Consider the following 18,760-nt stretch of genomic DNA (forward strand, 5'->3'; position numbering starts at 1 on the left):
TACCAATACTTATGGCCGTATCCACTAAAGCAGCAGGTGGAGCGGGCGCAGCGGTGGCACGCGTTAGTATTATTGGCTTTGTATTGTAAGTTATTTGTATACTCGCTGTTCCCGCGAGCCCTATGTCCCAGATTAGGGATCCCAGGATCTGATGATGATGATGATGATGTTCTTATGGGTTTAGACCATAATTATGTATACTTACCAAATATCATTCAAATTAAGTAGTTCAGTAGTTTGGGCGTGAAAGAGTAACAGATAGACAGACACAGGTACTTTCGCATTTATAATATTAGTTAGGATTAGGAGTTGGTCCAATGTTACTATTTTTTACTGAGCTGTTCTCGCAAGCTTCGCTTCGAATTTAAAGACTTCCCGTGGGAACACCACGATAAAAAGTTGCATGTGTGTTAATGTAATTTGTGTCAGCTAATAGCACTCCATACCCAATTTCGTCCAGCCGTTTTGATGTGAAGAAGTAACAAACATAATAATATACTTACACATACATACATACACATATTCTCAAACTTTCGCATTTATAATATTAGTAGGATTCATTTTTTTAATGTATCATTCCGAATATACCTATCTTACAGTCGAACTATAAAGTCCTGACAGTAAAAAGTGCGATTTTGCTAAGACTTTTTATCATTGTCAGTTATGAACTTACTTTTACATATATTTAAAAAATAAAATACCGATCGATAATGGCTTTTTACCTGATTTATCATGGAATAAATATAAAATATCGATTAAATACGGCCTTTAACAATTAGTTAGGATCCACTTCCGTTTTCAGGACTTTATAGTTTTACTGTAACCGAAAACAAAACAAAATCTTTAAAAAAGCTACATCGTGATTAATTTAATATCTCGTATAAAAATAAAGTAGGTAGTTCTTTATTTAATTTGATATAAGTATATTTTCATCAAACAAGATGTTTATTTTCAAAATGGGTTTATACAATAACTTTAGCCTAATAATAGTACTTTATTTATTTGAAAAATCATGTGGGCAGTATGAACTCCTATAGAATGTTTTTATATGTAAGTATACTTTATACTTTCCTAAATAAATTATATTATTATCATTCCCCAATAGGTTTGTAGGGAATCCTGGTCATAGCAGTTGGCAATGCTACACATTTCTCATTCGGTCCCGTCTGCATTCCGGTCAATCGGTCATCATTCATTCTTTTTCATTTCCGATTCGAGGCTTGAGCTGAGCGCCTGTGACTAGCTCTACGTGTCGTACACCCTTGCTTGTGGATTTGTAACGTTGGAACTTTATACCCGAATCCAGTGCATTTGTAGAACTTTTTTATATTGAGGATCTGACAGAAAAAATACATAAGTAAAAAGTAAAATAGAATATAAAGTAAAGACTTATTACGAATCTATTAAATTAGGTCATCCATTGTCTTGAAATCGGGACATTTTCATCGACGTGGAGTAGCTTGATTGGATCTTATTTTGTACCAACATACAATTTTTGTGTAAGAACTGTTAAAAGTAATTTGTAAGACTAATAAATAGCCGTACAAATAGTGGTTTTCTTTGTGAAAGTTAGGGAAAATCGTTTGCGCAGACTGCGCCTCCATGTTGAATGTACGCAGGGCGTGGCAGTAGACGAATTGCGCAGTTGCTGTAAATCTGTTATGAAATAAGCAAATCATGGTAAGTTGCCTTAATATAATGTTTTTTTCTTTATAAATAGTTACCCGTAATTTATGTATTTTTCTACCGTGTGTTTTTCATAAGCAATAAAATTTGGCATTCCATGGCTAAAGTGCGTATGTAGAGCGCACAAATTAGTTAAGTATGTGGTTGATGTAGGATGTACATTGTACAATCAATTTTATTAATGGGTACCTAACAGTTAAGAGAAAGCTGTACCTAGGTTATAAAGGCGTTTCATCCATTGTTCCTACATAGGACCGCCATTTTGAATTAGCGAATGACGTTTCGAACCTAATCGTACTCGTGACGTCACGTCCGTCATTCTAGACGCGTCTACTGACCATAGACAGGAAATGACATACCTATTGTAATCGTCATATCGCAATAATATCTATGGTCAAACCCTCAGAATAAAAAATCCAAATCATAGATGGCGCTACTAAAACGCTCAAACAAAACCACTCATTTAGCTTCATTACAGTAGTTTTGTACGAAGGTTTTACTAGCCATCCAGAAATTAGTTTTTTTAAGTGAGCTGTTTTAAGTCGTCTTATTACAAACGCGCTTGAGTTTTGGTCGAAGTAACATACAATTTAGAACAGGAAACACATTATTCATAATATTGTGATTTGTTGTGTATGTAAGAAAGTGGATCAAATAAACGCTTTATCTATCTATCTCTGTAATATGCCACGCGACATGTTCAATCAATTTGAATTGTACTATTTCCATAATAGACTCTTACCGACTCTATTCATGACGTGTCGTACTCCATCAGATCGCGTGGTGTTTTAATTATGTACTGTTTAATGTGACAACTGTCAGGGCTCATGCTATACTTTAAAAAGTACCTACTTACCTATAGGTCTTAAGTAGGTACCTATACTTACAGTTTTGTAGTCAAACCAGTAACTATAACTTCGTATGAATGACTAAGTTTTTGAAAGCAAGGATGTTTATTGTAAACTTATTTTCACGATCGATTTCATACTAAAATTTTGATTTCGTGCAAATGTTTTTCGTTCCTGGGTCAAGATGAGTTGCAGACGTTGCAGTACACATCCTGGCCAAACCTGTGCGACATATTTATTTCTATCCCTGGTGTCCTGAACTAGTTGCAGATATTATTGCTGAGCGACCCCACATATAATATAGGTACAAAGTAAAGTTTACACAGTACAGTGTGAATACATTTTTTTTGTTCACTTATAGCTCCGCAGTTAAGAGAGGAGTAGGCAATCGGCACGCTTAATACAACGAGATAAAGTCGTGTATTAAGCGGTAGTTAAAATTACCTCTGGTATTCTTATTCGCTTGATTAATCATTGTTTCGTGTATATTCTGCACTTCTCCGGACCGGCAAACTTTAATTGCCGATTTCCGTCGGATGAAGTGAAGAAGCATAAGATGGCTTTCGATATTTTGCTTCCTTTCCCCACTAACCTTTTTCTTAACCGTACGAGCAGTGAACAACTAAGTGGCGACAGACTGATGTTGTGATGAGTAGACATGTCAGGTAGATTATTATCATGTCTACTACTAAACGACATGCCCGCATCATTCTCTTATATATTTTTTATTATGCTTGTTTATTTTAACTATCGTATTTAACATTATTCAACAGTAGAGACTAAGAAAATATCGTTATGCGAATGTAGTGTACCAGTAGTATAGGGAAGCGTCTACATTGCGTTATTTTAGACTAATTTACTAACTGACATTTGCTAAGGCCTCTATCATCGCCATACGACCCATTCCCCTGCAATAAAGATTTATGTATCATTTCTGATGCATCCTTCAGAGGCCCTCAAATAGTTTTCCCTAGTCTTTTTCTATTTGTATGTAATATGAATATGATAACATTCTAATGTCATAATTTGTTTGTTGCAGCCCCGTATCGACCCTATTCAATTACTGAAGTGCCTCAGTGTACTTCTCTCGCCCACGGGTGGAATCAAAAGCAAGGACGAATTGCAGAGACTTGCAAAGTAAGTCTTTTTTTATCTATTGTTATTTTTCTAAAAAAACTATCACCACACAATGTTACGTATATATTTGTTAAAAATTTATTACAGTGCTCCAAAATTGATAGTGCGCATAGAAATCTTTGACAGATCGGTTGTTTTCGATTATGTGACAAATGATATTGACTCTTATTTCTTTCGGATAATTAGCAAAATCCCAGTGTTTTTTTAAGGCTCCTACGATTTAATGAATCGGGTGTGAAGATCTGCATGTGCATTATTAATTTTGGACAAGTGTACGTATTTTACTTCAAGGCATATTTTTAAACCAGTGATATGACTTCATGATATTAATATGACAATCTTATTACCATCGCTCTTCTTTTTGTCAAAAACACGCATGATAGAACGAGTGTTATATTAATAGGACGTTAATAGGATATTAATAGACGCTTGGTTAATAAATGGTACCAAATGTATTTTAACGGGTGATTTCCATACAAATGATTCGGCACAAATGTGGACAAACGAAGCGCAGCGGTTTCAGACGGGCGTATTTAATTATTTATACGTGCAATCTCGTGTTTAAGTGCGTGTGCGCGTGCCCGCCCTTTGGGCCCTTACCCTCTTACGAGCGTTGACGCGTGTTCGGGTGTAAGCTCGTATGCTGAAACAACCGTATACGTGCCGAAAAACCTGGTCTGAAACCGCTCTTAAGGGTATTTTTTTATAGTAAAATTAAAGTTTGATGATGCCACTATGCACCATCAAATCTGATTATGTTTAAGTGACAGCAACCAGCTTATTCTTCCGACAGCCCACCTTATTGTCACTGAACAACTTATTCAATATTAAGCTATAATCACTGACACCCACATAATTATTATAATGCCTGATCCTGACTCACGCCGAGAACACCAGAGACGCGATAGTGTGATGAGTATCTTGTTCTCTCGCTCGGGTGTTCTCCGAGCGGTGTCGGTCTTTTGGCCTTTCACGAACACAACGTGAGTTTGGATGGTTCACCGAGATCGCGAGAAGTCTCGACGAACCTCTCGCCGAGACTTGTCGGCGTGAGTCTGGATCAGACATAACGCAAGCGCAGAACTATAATATCTCATGTTTACATTTGATTTCATGTCAATATAAAGTCCTGTGGGGTTACCACCACCGAACATTGGCAATTAACAATCCATAAGCAGCGTCGATCGCTTGTCAAATCTGACAGATTTTTTACATACGCGGCTTATGAATTATTGTTCATTGCTAATGTGTCGGTGGTGATAGCTGTATTAACTATTTTAACAAATGAAGTATAAAACAATATTAATCTATGTGTATATTTATTTCAGACTCATGACAAAGTTTTCGAAGAAACTTGTATCAAAATGTATTTATATACAAATATTAAAATGCACGGAAATGGAGCTGCTAGGCGTATTTATGGGATCAGGAGGTTGGCGATTAGTCCACATGTGGCTGACGGAGAGTATAGTTGCGAAAAACTGGCCACTTGTTCGGGAACTCTTAGAACTCCTTCTATTATGTCCAGTTGATATTGAAAGGCTGAAAACAAACAACTGTCCGAAACTTGTTAAAGAATTATCCAAGGACGGAAATCATATCGGTAAGTAATTTACTACGATTGTTGTTGTGTACATGTTTCTGTGCCGCTTTCCTTGTATTATGTAATTTATGTATACATAACTAAATTGATGACATTAAAAGAAAAAATATGTAATGGTCATTACATATTTTTCTTTTTTGGAGTTGCGATAGTTGTTCTACCATTTGTCCAAGCTATGCTTATAAGTAAGCTATAATAATATTATTTTTTCTTTATTTTAGCGATCAGAGCATTGGCCACTAAACTTGTTGAACAATGGCTAAAGACAGTCAAAGGAGAAGTAGTAGATCAAATAAACATTTCCGATATTCCACAAATTATTGCTGATGCAAGTTCTCTAGTTAATGTGGAAGCTATGAACTGCATGGAAACAGAACAGTCTGCAGAACCGCAAGTCAAGAAAGAAGTATTAGAATATAAAGCAACTGCAGATGAAATAAAAACTGAAGCATCTTTAGAGAAGGTTGAGGTGAAGGCAGAATTAGATGAAAGTGACATTAAAATTAAAGAAGAAGCTTCAAAAGAAAAAGAGACTTTACCGGTGTTGAAAATATCTTTGAAAGATGGGAAGCAAGTAATTTCACAAGTTGATGAAAATGATGTTAAATCCTCAATAAAAACAGAGAAATCCAAACATAAGAAGGAAAAATCTTCAGAAAAATCTTCGAGCTCCTCAAAATCTAGTTCTTCCAAACATTCAAGCAAGTCGCATTCGTCAAGTGAAAAACACAAAAGCAGTAGTCACCGCAGTAGCAGTAGTCCTAGCCATCATAGCAAAGATAGATCAAAGGACAAAGAAAGGCGTTCCTCTCATAGTAGTAGTTCTAAATCTAGTAAACATAGTGATAGCAGTAAGAAGTCATCAGAAAAAACTAGCACGTCTAGTAGTCGTTCTAGCAAAGAAGAGAAGTCTAGTAGACATAGTTCTGACAGCAGTAAAGATAATAAATCGAAAGATAAAGATGACAAAAACTCAAAGGATACATCTATAACTAAAACAGAGAAGTCTGATAAACCCTCTATTCATAAACTGGGTAAAATTCCCAAACTGAGTGATAGTAAAAAAGATAAACCTTCCATATCTATAGAAGTTAGAAAACCCGATGAACCGAAGCCTAAAACAGTCAAAACTTTTCATTCTAAGTTTAGATCTCATGGCCTTGAGGAAGAAGTAAAACCACCTCCATCTCGTGCATCTTTGCTTAGCAAGAAAGTACTTCCAGCTTTACCACCAACTGTATCCATACCAAAACGACCATCTCCAGTCCACAATGAATCTCCACCTGAAAAGAAAGCGAAAACTGTAGAACCTGTTGAGAAACCTGGGGCAATCAAACTAATACCTGCTAAGCCAAAGCGTAAGTGTTGTTTTTTTACATGTATTATCGATCTATTACTAATATTTCTCTTTTTTACAGGTCAATATTTCTTCTCGCACGCTCATGGTCTGCGAAAAATGCGTAGAAAAAATCTTAGGTTATACGTTTTTGGTAAGTCTGAAATGTGCAACTTAATGGGCTCAAAAGTGATTCTGTTAACCATATTTTTTCAAATAAAACATGAATTCATACTTATATTTTTTCGTTGAATACTTACCTGGGTTTGTTAAAGCTTGAAGCGTGAAAAACATACCTAGTCTTTTCTACGTGGCCGCCTCGCTGGATCCATGTGGGACGTGGTTCGCCTACGCTGTCGACCGGTGCACCAGGCGACGTCATCGTCGACGACTTCGCGAGTCCCTGGGGAAGGCTGAAGTAACTGGCTGAATTTATATACAGTTTCTAGAAACAATTTTATGATGATAGATAGCTCATAACTAAATACTAGCTAAGAGGAACACAACATCGTTAGGTTATGTTAGTAAGGAAGGAACTGAAAACAACGTTTCCCATTTAGAATCTACCCATCCGATGCATATTCGCAGTTATTAATTCATCTTATGGAAAGAGCCTAGGAGTGAACTCTCAAATATTTATGACTTCCTATGGCTATGAATCTATGATCATTCGACCTTGCTATTTTTCAAAAATCCCGAGAATTGTCTCGTTAAAATATTGAATTTTATATGTATAGAATTTATATGTCGAATGGTCAATTAATGCATTTTACAAAATAACATAAAAACCTGAAGTGGTTTAAATATGATGTAGTTACCTGACTAACCTACTGAAACTGAACACATTGTTGTACTCTTCTCCCTCATGAAATTGAGAAACTTTTTCAATGATAAATAATTTAATTAAAGTAACCCTTTATTGGAGACGTATAGATAGTAAAGCCTGGTTAAGCCAATCTTATCAATCTTAATTAGTGCATCACTGAGTTAAATAATAATAGGTAATATAAACAAGTGAAGCATTTAGAGCCACTTTCACAAAGTCGATTATGGCTTTCTGCCATAGTTTATTTTCTCTATGGCTTTCTGCTACTTTATGAATATAACTGGGTTCAGGCTACTACGCTAACAACGCAACGGATCTGGTTGGTCGGTACGTTGGTTTACCAAGTTATCAATAACTCATCAGTGAACAATAATAGTACATAATTATTACAATTCATTCCTGACATTAGTCCACTCAGTATCCCCGTTATGAAGCAACAAACAATAGCTTCATAAAATTACCTAGTATTAACTATACAAAGTAATACCAACCCTTTGTTCAAGATACTATTAAATCAAATAAGGGCATCGAAATGAGTTACGTAATATGTAAATCGACCTAGTTCCCTTTATTATTTTTTTACTTGTAAGAAGTGTATCAATTGATGTTCTATTAATATACTTACCTAATTTATGGTGTCCTTCCTCTAAAAGAATCCACCTCAACTTATGAAAAATGAGAAAATAATGGGTTGTATCATGTAGGGACCCTATGCTAGTGTTTTCCTAACTATAGGTATATTGGCATAGTTTCATTACATGGAAGTCCTTTCTTCGCCTGCGGGTGTAGATTTAGATTTCAGACGGTGAGAAAAGAATCTCTAAAAATAACTTATCGATATACCCAGAGCTTCCTATATTTACAGTAGCCAATGTAAGTAAGCAGGTAATTATTATCTCGTCACAATTTTACGGTATAGGTACCGAAAACAACATGTTGGTATGCCACCTGATTATACCTAACATCTGTGCATAATTTTTAATTATCGGTACCTATTGATATTATTGTGACAAGGTTCTAATTTTGGTGCCTATAGCTTTCGATTACCGTGCACCTGCCAAGAGAGAAAGGTACTTAGGTAAATAGGTAGCCTAGGTATGGTATGGTATACCTATAAATGAAGATTTCATAATGGGTATTTTACCAACACTAAAACGATTAATTTCGAGTTTCAACCGCCGCCGCGCCGATGGATTCTCATTAGCATCTCATTAGAGTCGTCAACTTGTACTTTTCACATTATGGAAATTGGGATACCTATATGTGGGTACAAATTATCTCAATTTTACCTATGAATAGTTAACAAGGGGATAGATTCCTAAAAAGTGACTGATGCTTTGTCACATTGGCTGAGTGTGCTACTTACAAAAGGGAGAGCCTAACAATACAATCTATGGTGCTAACTGCTAAGACTGCCTGGTAGTCTATAAATATCATTAAAATTACCTATTAGCAGTCGCATTGTAAACGTATTTTGATGGATCCCTTATTGTTCAATGTATTTCTAAGCGCTGCCGCTGTTGACCGTAGGTACATCATCTCATGAGACCACCTGTGTGTGGTGATGTCCCCAGTCCTACTTGTACAGATACTTTTCCCCGCACACATAGGTGTGTTCTTTGAAGTTTTAGTGGGTATCCTTGATCCGCTAAACAAACCGCACAGTCTGTTCCTAAATCAAACAATAAGAGCATGATAGTTTGTTATCGATTTTAGCTAGTTATTTTTACTTTTAAAATTTTCTCCTTTTGCCAACTATGTATGTATGCAACAGATGTCGAAAAAAGGGTACTGTAAAGACGACAGGGATCACACGACTTAAGATCTAAAGGGTGGGAAAAGGCTATTGTAAGCCGAATGGGGGTAAGTTCGTTATTGAAAAGGGGAGGGCACCCATTGCCCATTGGCTACTGCTGCGCCCTAATGCTGGCACCCCACTTGGCTATTCATATTTGTTATTAGATGCCAAAGGATGCTGAATTCGCCAAATACCTACTTACCAAAAAATTTGGCATATTTGGCAATAATATTGCATACACTGACCACACATGGCAGTTTTGGCAAATACGAATTGCCAACTTGACCCCACCACGGTTGTAGCATGGAATCTATTGTGTATTGTGTGAGACTGGTAAAAAAAGTGTACCTAACTACTTAGTTAATTCAGAACAAAGCTTTTCTAAAAATAATTATTTATAACATTGTTTCGAAATGGCTCGCTGATTCACCCCCTCTCGGCTTACTAGATATATCATTTTCTCAACATCTCTGTTTAATTATTTTTTATGATGCCTTATGCAGTGGCGGATTTACCTATAGGCCAAAAAGGCCAGTGCCTAGGGCGGCAGATTGAGAGGGGCGGCAAATTTGGCAAATTTTTCGTTTTTTTTATAATTAATTATACGTGTATCATCTGTACCATCCATGTATAAATTACTATTATATAATTAAAAAAATTAAAAAACCGACTTCAAAAAACCACTAAAATGTAAGAAATAATTTAAGGTTTACACAAATTCTACTCGTATGAGACAGTACAAATATACCTAAGCAGGAACTGTTCTTTTTTGATGTTGGTGCGGTGACAAAGTAATCTGAAGAAATATGGCACCAACTTCAAAAAAGAACAGTTCCTGCTTAGGTATATTTGTACTGTCTCATACGAGTAGAATTTGTGTAAACCTTAAATTATTTCTTACATTTTAGTGGTTTTTTGAAGTCGGTTTTTTAAATTTTTTAATTATTATTTTATTTAATAGTTTTTAGTTTATTTGTAATAATTTTCAATCAAAAGTAAGGTGCAAATGATACCAAAAAGTCCTACTAATCAATACGAATCATTCAAGCCTAAACACGAAGTAGTTGCTATATACCGTTGAGGAGTTCCCCTGACTGCCTTCCGTTTCCATCATCAGATCAGCTCAAGGTCACCATCATATTTTTTTGTTATAAGAACTATATTTACGTTCTTAATTTCATTAGAATCGGTTAATATGTGCCCAAAATGGAAATTCATACCCTGTTTTTACCCCTTTACCCACCCTTGGGGGTGAGATAAAATTCTGAAAAAAAAATGGGACCACCTGGGAGCTCAACCCAATACAACAAAAAAAGAATTTTCAAAATCGGTTCATAAACGGCGGAGTAATCGGTGAACATACATAAAAAATATAAAAAAAAGATCCCGACGAATTGAGAACCTCCTCCTTTTTTTGACGTCGGTTAAAAATAGGCATTACCTAGCTGATTACATAAATATTTTTAGTCTTTGGGGCCGTCCATTAATCACGTGAGGCTCAAAGGCCCCCCCTCCTTGGAGGGGGTACGGAAAACCTCACGAAACATCATGAGGGGGGTTCTCGTTAGACATCACGTTTTTGACAAAAAACGCTAGGTATTTGTGAACCGAAATTTTGAACGGCGCAAAATTTTCTACAATAATAAATTTTATTGCAAAAACACATTATAAATGTTTTCCAATTCAAAACGCAATTTTCAATACTTTTGTATCTATGTATTTGTGTAGATATATCAGCTGTCCGATACCCATAATACAGGCTCAGCCTAGCTTGGGGTTGGATGGCCGTGTGTGAAATGTCCCCACATATTTATTATTATTATTTATTATATTTTCTAGTCAACAATAGCCTTTACATAGATTTCCAAAAAAATACAAGTCATCCAGGGGGAGGGGGGGGTCCCAAACCTCACCGAATATCACCAGGGGGGAGGGGGGGGGTAAAAAAATGGGAAAAATTACCTCACGTGATTAATGGACGGCCCCTTTGTAAAAACGCTTTGAAGAGAAGTTATGATTTTTTAAATGTTGACAACGAAAGACAGACGCAATACATTGCCTTTCAAGAGTAGGGGGGCTGAACAAATGAACCGATTTAGTTTTTTTTGTATCACATGTGTTCTACGGGAGAGTGTTCTTAGACAATAAGTTTGCTGAAAATCGATTTTTAAAAGTTACAGATGTTTTACGTCTTTTTACGGGTTTTTTATTTGCCTGTCAAATTAAACTTTTTAGGTTAACATTAAACTCTTCAGTACATAGCGGGTTGCAAAAATAATCTAATTAAATGACAGAAATATGATTAAGTTCACAATCGTACTAATAACGGAATTAAACTAACGTATTGAATTTAAAAAGTCAGTAGGGGCGGCAAAATATTAATGGCCTACGGGCGGCAAATTTGTAAATCCGCCACTGGCCTTATGCAGGCATAATATACAGAATGTTGCAAAAAGGATATACTAAGTCGAAACCTGCGTGTGCAGCATGTTATAATAATAATTATGTAAGCCCGAAAATGAAATCAGAATGTCAATATTCGTGAAAAAATAAATAAAAATCATTTTCCATAGAAACTTTGTTGGTCCCGTGACTTTTTACTATGGAGAATAAACTACCTTTTCGCGAATTTTGACACTCTGACTTATTTCCGGGCTTAGATTTAACATGCTGCACACGTTGGTTTCGGCTTAGTATACCTAATTACCTACCCTTTTTGCAACACCTGTATACCTATAATATTCTCGGTACACCTAACGAATACCTCGGTTTCTATAATATGTGACAAAGCGCCTCAATATTTTAATATTATTTCAGCAACATATAATACCTTCTAGTGTTTAAAAGGTTGACTATTATCCATAACTATATCCGGTCTATGAGCGGAGATTTCATGCAATTTCGATGGTCGACCTCTTCGCTCTAGCTCTACTTTGGTGGACAGGCTGCCCTACCACTACCAGCCTGATTGCCTATAAGTATTCTAGTGAAGCATCAGTACCTACTTATAAAATTATCTATGTAACACGTGTCGTGTAGTCATATGTAGTACATACGTTATGTTAGAATTGAATTGTTTTAAGCCGTAGACACTTAATTACATTGATTACTTACTATTAATTTATCAGCGCATGTCTTGAATAAGTACCTATAATAATTATGACTACCGTGACTAAAGCTTTGATTAGTTAATACCGCGATCTCAACGCGTACTTTCATATTTTATTTATGTACTTCCCTACTACGAAATTAAATAAATTCACGGATAGTTACATCACAATGCAATGAGGCCCTGCTAACTATGTAGTTGTGCGGATTGTGACTTATCAGATGACTCCTAAAAAGCTCCTAATCCTAAAAGTCCTATACACTTATTTAAATAAATATTTTACTAATCTGCTAAATCAGGGTGTCCACTTTCTGGAAAGTCAGGGATAGTCAGGGAAAAGTCAGGGAAGCTCAAGGTGGTCATGGAAAGTCAGGGAAATTGATGGGCCACCTGGAAAGTCAGGGAAAAATTACTAGTAAAGCATATATTTTTGCAAAATTGTAGTTCTTTCTTTTACTAATTATTAATTTTCTTCTTTTTTAAACGTAAAATACGTAAGTCATAAAATAAAATCTCGTAAGCCAGATTCCAGACTCAGTTCATAGTTCATTCAATAGTAAAATGATGTTCCATTAATTAAATTTCTTTCAAAAGAGTGTGACTCAGCTTGCCGTTCTGAACAACTATTGTTTTAAGAGTTAGTGATGAAAAATAAGTCCCCACATAACGTGTTGGTGCAGACGTGCTGTATCGGCGCTCATTCCACTCATCAATTCTCATAATTTGCTACGGCAGCGGGAGCGCATGCAGTAGCGTTTCCTCCACGCGGCACCTAATGTTTTTTTTAAAACGTCGTGCCCATACGAAAATATTTGATTTTGGTTTTGTTTTATTTAAATTAATTACGGTATTTATGTACGGCGACCGAATGGCGTAGTGGTTAGTGACCCTGACTACTGAGCCGATGGTCCCGGGTTCGATTCCCGGCTGGGTCAGATATTTGTTTAAACACAGATATTTGTTCTCGGGTCTTGGATGTGCCCGTAAAATGGCAATAGGCCCGCCCCCTATTACATTGGGACTAACATAACACTCTGGCGAAAAGTGGGTGCAGCAATGCACCTCTGCCTACCCCGCAAGGGAGTACATTAGTACAAGGCGTGAGTGCGTGTTTTTTTTTTATTACGGTATTTACAAATCTTAACACGCTTTGGGGCCGTCCATTAATCACGTGAGGCTCAAAGGGGGGGGGGGAGGGGGTACTGTAAACCTCACGAAACATCACGAGGGGGGAGGGGGGGTTCTCGTTAGACATCACGTGTATTAATTTTTTGTAAAAAATTAGGTATTTCTGAACCGATATTTTGGACGGCGCAAAAATTTTAACGATTTGTAGTATGACCTATTTTTTTCTAGTCAAAAATTGCCTTTACATAGACTTCCAAAAAAATACACGTGATCAAGGGGGGGGAGGGGGGGTTGGTCCCAAACCTCACCAAATATCACCAGGGGGGAGGGGGGGGGTCAAAAAATGAGAAAAACGACCTCACGTGATTAATGGACGGCCCCTTTACTCGAGTTATTTCCGTTTTGAAGGTCCTAAGATTACTATACAAGGTGCTAGTACAAGTTTTATACACAAATTAAAAAGTTTATTTTATCTACCTGCATCCAAACTCTCATTTAACAAAAAAAATATGAGAAGGCGTATTTCTTCAAAGCACTCTGTACTTACCATCAATAAGTGTGCTTTAATAAAATTAACTAGGTCTAACTAACGTATTTTGCAATAATAACCAGTGGATCCCGCTTTAAATGACTTTTTTTCAAAAGTAAAATGACATTTTGAAAATAAAAAAAATATATACCTATTTCTCAATTTGTAAATACAAAAAAGAAATACAAGTTATGGCAAAATAAAAGTATTCAGAATTTGTTGTACAAAAAAATTAAGTAGGTACTTATTTATCATTGCTTTCCATTGAGTATGAATGGTCTGGAGACGAAATAGGCAGACGTTCCCCTCTGGCGGGGTGGTAGGCCAGAAAGGCCCACCGATTTATAAAAACTAGTTGCAGTCTCAATTTTCACTAGACTCAATCTAGTTGGCAAAGCGATCGTTTCATAGAAAATGATTTGTTTACATACTAAAATGACAGCTTCAATTCATAGAATATCCGGATTCCGGATTTGATCACAGATTTGGTCATGGTTTATTGTTATTAGCTGTTTCCTAGCAACCAATGTCAAAAAAATGCAATAGTGATGTACCGGTATGTAGATATGTATTAATCGACAAAAAAGGTCATAGTTGGGAAGCGTCCGTAGTCGAATTGGCTTCAGTAATCGTAACTGATCACTGAGGTTAAGCAACAACTGACACGGTCAGCCATTGGTAGCTACAGCATGAGTTACCGATTTCAAATGGTTCTTTTCTGGACGCTTCCGTGCTTCGGACGGGACGTTAAGCCGTGGGTCCCGGTTGCTGCTTCGGCAGCAGTCGTTAAGCCTAGTCAGAGGCCGCCCGAAGAGGCGGCTTGAAAGCATCTGATTGACGGGTTGCCCACTTACTCGACAACTTCAGTGCATTGTACTCATTCAAAAATGGCGATACGGCTCGCGACCTATCACGTGAGTATAAATGTACAGCGAAAAGCGGGTGACTTCGTTTATTAATCATTCCTAATTAAATTTAACTATACCTAATTAATTTGAAATTAGTATTTCTAATCTAACCCATGTTCTCGAATTCATCGATAATACTTATCGATAATTGTTACATCCATTGGCAAGAAAAATGAAGACACTGTGTTCATTATTAAATGTCACTTCACGTAACATTTATTGCTGGGAATTAAAACTCATAATGATATGTCCCATGAGACAGAATCAAGGTAAACGGTAAAATTTCCCCCCGCAAAAATTGGCAGACTTTTTTGTATCAAGAAAGATCGCTATGACGCTTCCCGAGGGTACACCCGAGTCCGCGTTGTTCTATGTTGCTTTCTAAACATAATGTTGCAATAGTGGTAGATGTACATAGCCGAAACAGGGTGACTCAGGGGATCACTCGAAACAACTTTTATTCTACGTGTTTTTGAAATTCGCGTTTTTTTCTCATATAACTTCACCTGTCTAACAAAGTTTGTGTGGAAAATCTTTTTTTTTGAAATTTTATGTTGTTCAAAATGATCTGCCTGAGTCACTTTCTCTCTCTGCTTAATATACACTTTTTAGAGCCAAATATTTTACGCAGTGATAGTTTTTTTTAATAAGTGTCGCAAATGAACGGAAAACTTTCAAATCAAGCTTTTGGTTATTTTTATCTCTGGTCAGGGAAAATTTCTGAAATGGTCAGGGAAAGTCAGGGAAAAGTCAGGGAATTTTTTGGAGGATTCTGAGTGGACACCCTGTAAATGTATCGGTAAGGATAAAGCCAAGCGTCAGGTCAGTTCAATAAGAAGTTATAGGACATGTTCAGCTGACGACCACCCGGCACTCTATTAGGTGAACGGAATAGCTAGGTAGTTACCAACATAAATATATCGCTGTAGAGATGGAACCTTGACCATCGCGCATCGTAAGTCGCAACCTACAGCACGGTCACTAACTTATGACGGCATCTGACGATATCGTTAAGTTCTTGGTTGTCACTTTAGTAGGTTTATTTATTTCTTTCAAGAAGTTAGATACTTTAGAATGTTCTGCTATCTAGGTATTTAGAAGATTGATCGTGTATTTATAAATAACAATACTTGGGGATTTACCATTTATTCGTAAATTAATCTACATTGCCGGGCACGCACGAACGTTTGAAAATTATGCTCACTTATACCCAGCAGTGTACGTATTCTATGCACTTTCACTACATTAGGTAATCAATGTGTGAAGGGGCTTGCTGTTGGGATTTTTCTAGTATTGATACTTTTAAGTAATAAGTATTTTATTTTCCTCTGAATAGGTAGTAAACTACCCTTTATGGAACAAGGTTTCATATTTTGCCTAGATCTTTAAAATAAATTGACGTATGTAGGTATAATTGTATAGGTTTTTGATAATGTATTTTTTTCATAATTCATTTGCAGGCTTGTTATTTGTATACTTATTTTGGACTTGCTGACTGGACGGTACCTAACTACATACAAATCGGTGGTAATGATAGGGATATACCTATACCTATACCTACATGTAGGAAGCGAGTCGGTGAACTTGTACAATTTCAGTCGTTGGATTGACCATGAATGACCAATTTTTTTTGAGATACTGATTTATACATTTTATACTTATAATAGGCATGTCTTGTTATAAAGTTTTCCACTAGTCGACAAAGACGTTATGAACCCATTACTTAATGCACATTTCAGACTAATATTTTAAACTGAATATACATAGGTATACTTACTGTTTAATAGTAATGTACCCTCTGGTTCTTACATATAAAAGAATACTTTGATATACTTAAGTACTTAAAAATAATATTCCTGTTTTTTCTTTACAGCCATGCTGCTGCTAGAGAGCGACATGTTCATGGATGCGCTGAACGCGTCGGCCACCAACAAGAAGGAGCCCAAGAAGCGGAAGCGGCGCACCAGCGGCTCCAAGGACGGCAGCGGCGAGGCGTCGCCGCCGCACACGCCCGCCAGCCCCACGCGCGACGCCAAGCCCCCCAGGTTCTACCAGGACACGCTGGACACCGACGATGACAAAGATAAATCTATAGAGAAAGAGAATGAGACTAATGACAACACGGAAAATATAGATTTAGAAAAGAAAGTAACCGAGAGCATGGAAACCACAGAACCACACACCATCACGGTGAACGGCCTGAAAGGTGTACTCTGCTATCACAAAAAACGAGGCCCCAAAAAGAGTATTAAATGGAAGCCCGAAGCTGAATTAGAAGAGGTCCAATACTTTGAACTTGATGAAACGGAGAGAGTGAATGTCACAAAAACCTTTACGGACATGAAGAATTGGGAAAGAATACACGAAAGAGAAGCGTTCCAGAAGGGCCGTAACCTTAGTAACGAGGACGTAATGGAGGAGAAAACTAATTGGAGACCGCTTATTCCTATTGATACTGAAGGCCAAGTTCATGTAGACTATGGGAAAAATAGTAAGGAAAAAGATATACAAGCCATGCGTCAGAAAGGGACTTTACAGCCACTATACTTCCATAAGTCTATGATACCTGATTCAGCACTAGAACCTGAGCCAGAAACACATCTTTATTCTGAACCGAGTATTATACCGTTAGAAGATGTCACAGGTAACACGGACAATATAAGTGACTTCCGGAACATGCCTTGGCCTGAACCTAAGGGCAACGCGCCTCCACAATCTGCCTCTACTGTTAACGTGGCGCCCATGTTTCAACCTAACATGGCACAGTTTCCTAACAGTTTTCCGAATCAATTCCCTGGAGTTCCTCCTTTCCAAGCACCTACTATGGTGCCAAATGATTGGCAGAATGCAGTCCCTCCAATGATGGCAAACGGAATGGCGGCGGGGCCCATGGGGGCGATGCCCCCGGGTGCCATGCCCCCCGGCGCGATGCCGCCAGGCATGATGATGCCCGAGACCATGATGATGGGCCCGGAAATGTTTGGTGCCCCGAATGCAATGTTCGGTCCAGTGCCCCCGGAGGGATTCATGATGGACAACATGATGGCCCCGAACATGTTTCCTCCGGACTTCAATATGAGTGGCGGAGTGGTCGGGGGTGGCGGCGCGGAGGGGTTCCAGGGCGGCTCCTTCCGCGGCAACATGCGCGGGCGCGGCGCGGGCGGCGGCGGCCACTGGCGCGGGAAGGGCTCGTGGGACGGGCCCCCGCGCGGCCGCGGTGGACACTCGCGAGGCGGAAGAAAAACCGTCTGTATATATTTCCAAAGGAAAGGATCGTGTCGACAAGGCGATAATTGTACATTTTTACATCCCGGTGTAAATGGTCCATATTAATACTAAACTATACTTTAAACTATGTTCGTTAAGATTTGCAATAAAAATAGGCCAGCTGCCATAAGTAAATAAGTTAAATGTATAAAATGAGTTAGATACTCAGCAAAGACTGCTTAATTGTAAAAAAATGTAAATTTAATGTACAGATTTCTGATAAGGTACTTTTATGTAGGACGTTATTTTATAAAAATGATAAATAAACTGTTATTTTGAACTTATTTCGAGTTTGTTTTTTTCCATGAAACTTGGAAGTTATATTTATGTAAGTAGTACTACGTATAAAAATATCATTTGTTAGTCGTATACCTCGAAATCAAAAAATACTTGTAGCTTTTCACCTATTCGCATTTCGCCGCGATATCAAAATTTCTGAATAGATTTTTATTCTTGTAGTATAATTTTTGATCGCTACTGACAATTGTCTGAAAAAAACATAGTAGATTTACTTTCCTGCCTGCCTTCACTGTAGTCGCTTTTCACCTTGATAGATATTTGTTTGTTATGCATTATTAGGTACAT

General features: G+C 37.3%; 1 protein-coding gene across 1 annotated transcript; it reads left to right on the forward strand.

Moving 5' to 3' along the window:
- Positions 1-1,190: 1,190 nt before the first annotated feature.
- On the forward strand, positions 1,191-18,459 carry LOC105380396 (serine/threonine-protein phosphatase 1 regulatory subunit 10). Its single transcript, XM_038120866.2, has 5 exons — positions 1,191-1,680; positions 3,574-3,671; positions 5,000-5,274; positions 5,496-6,632; positions 16,782-18,459. The coding sequence occupies exons 1-5, from the start codon at positions 1,678-1,680 to the stop codon at positions 18,239-18,241; spliced, it is 2,973 nt and encodes a 990-aa protein (XP_037976794.2). The 5' UTR covers positions 1,191-1,677; the 3' UTR covers positions 18,242-18,459.
- The last annotated feature ends 301 nt before the right edge of the window (positions 18,460-18,760 follow it).

This window comes from Plutella xylostella, chromosome 4, assembly GCF_932276165.1.
Source record: "Plutella xylostella chromosome 4, ilPluXylo3.1, whole genome shotgun sequence".
In the NCBI taxonomy this organism is placed as follows: Eukaryota; Metazoa; Arthropoda; class Insecta; order Lepidoptera; family Plutellidae; genus Plutella; species Plutella xylostella.

Coding starts and splice junctions, on each gene's coding strand:
- LOC105380396 (XM_038120866.2), top strand. Junction 3,672..4,999: donor GAATTGCAGAGACTTGCAAA/GTAAGTCTTTTT, acceptor TATTTATTTCAG/ACTCATGACAAAGTTTTCGA. Junction 5,275..5,495: donor CAAGGACGGAAATCATATCG/GTAAGTAATTTA, acceptor TCTTTATTTTAG/CGATCAGAGCATTGGCCACT.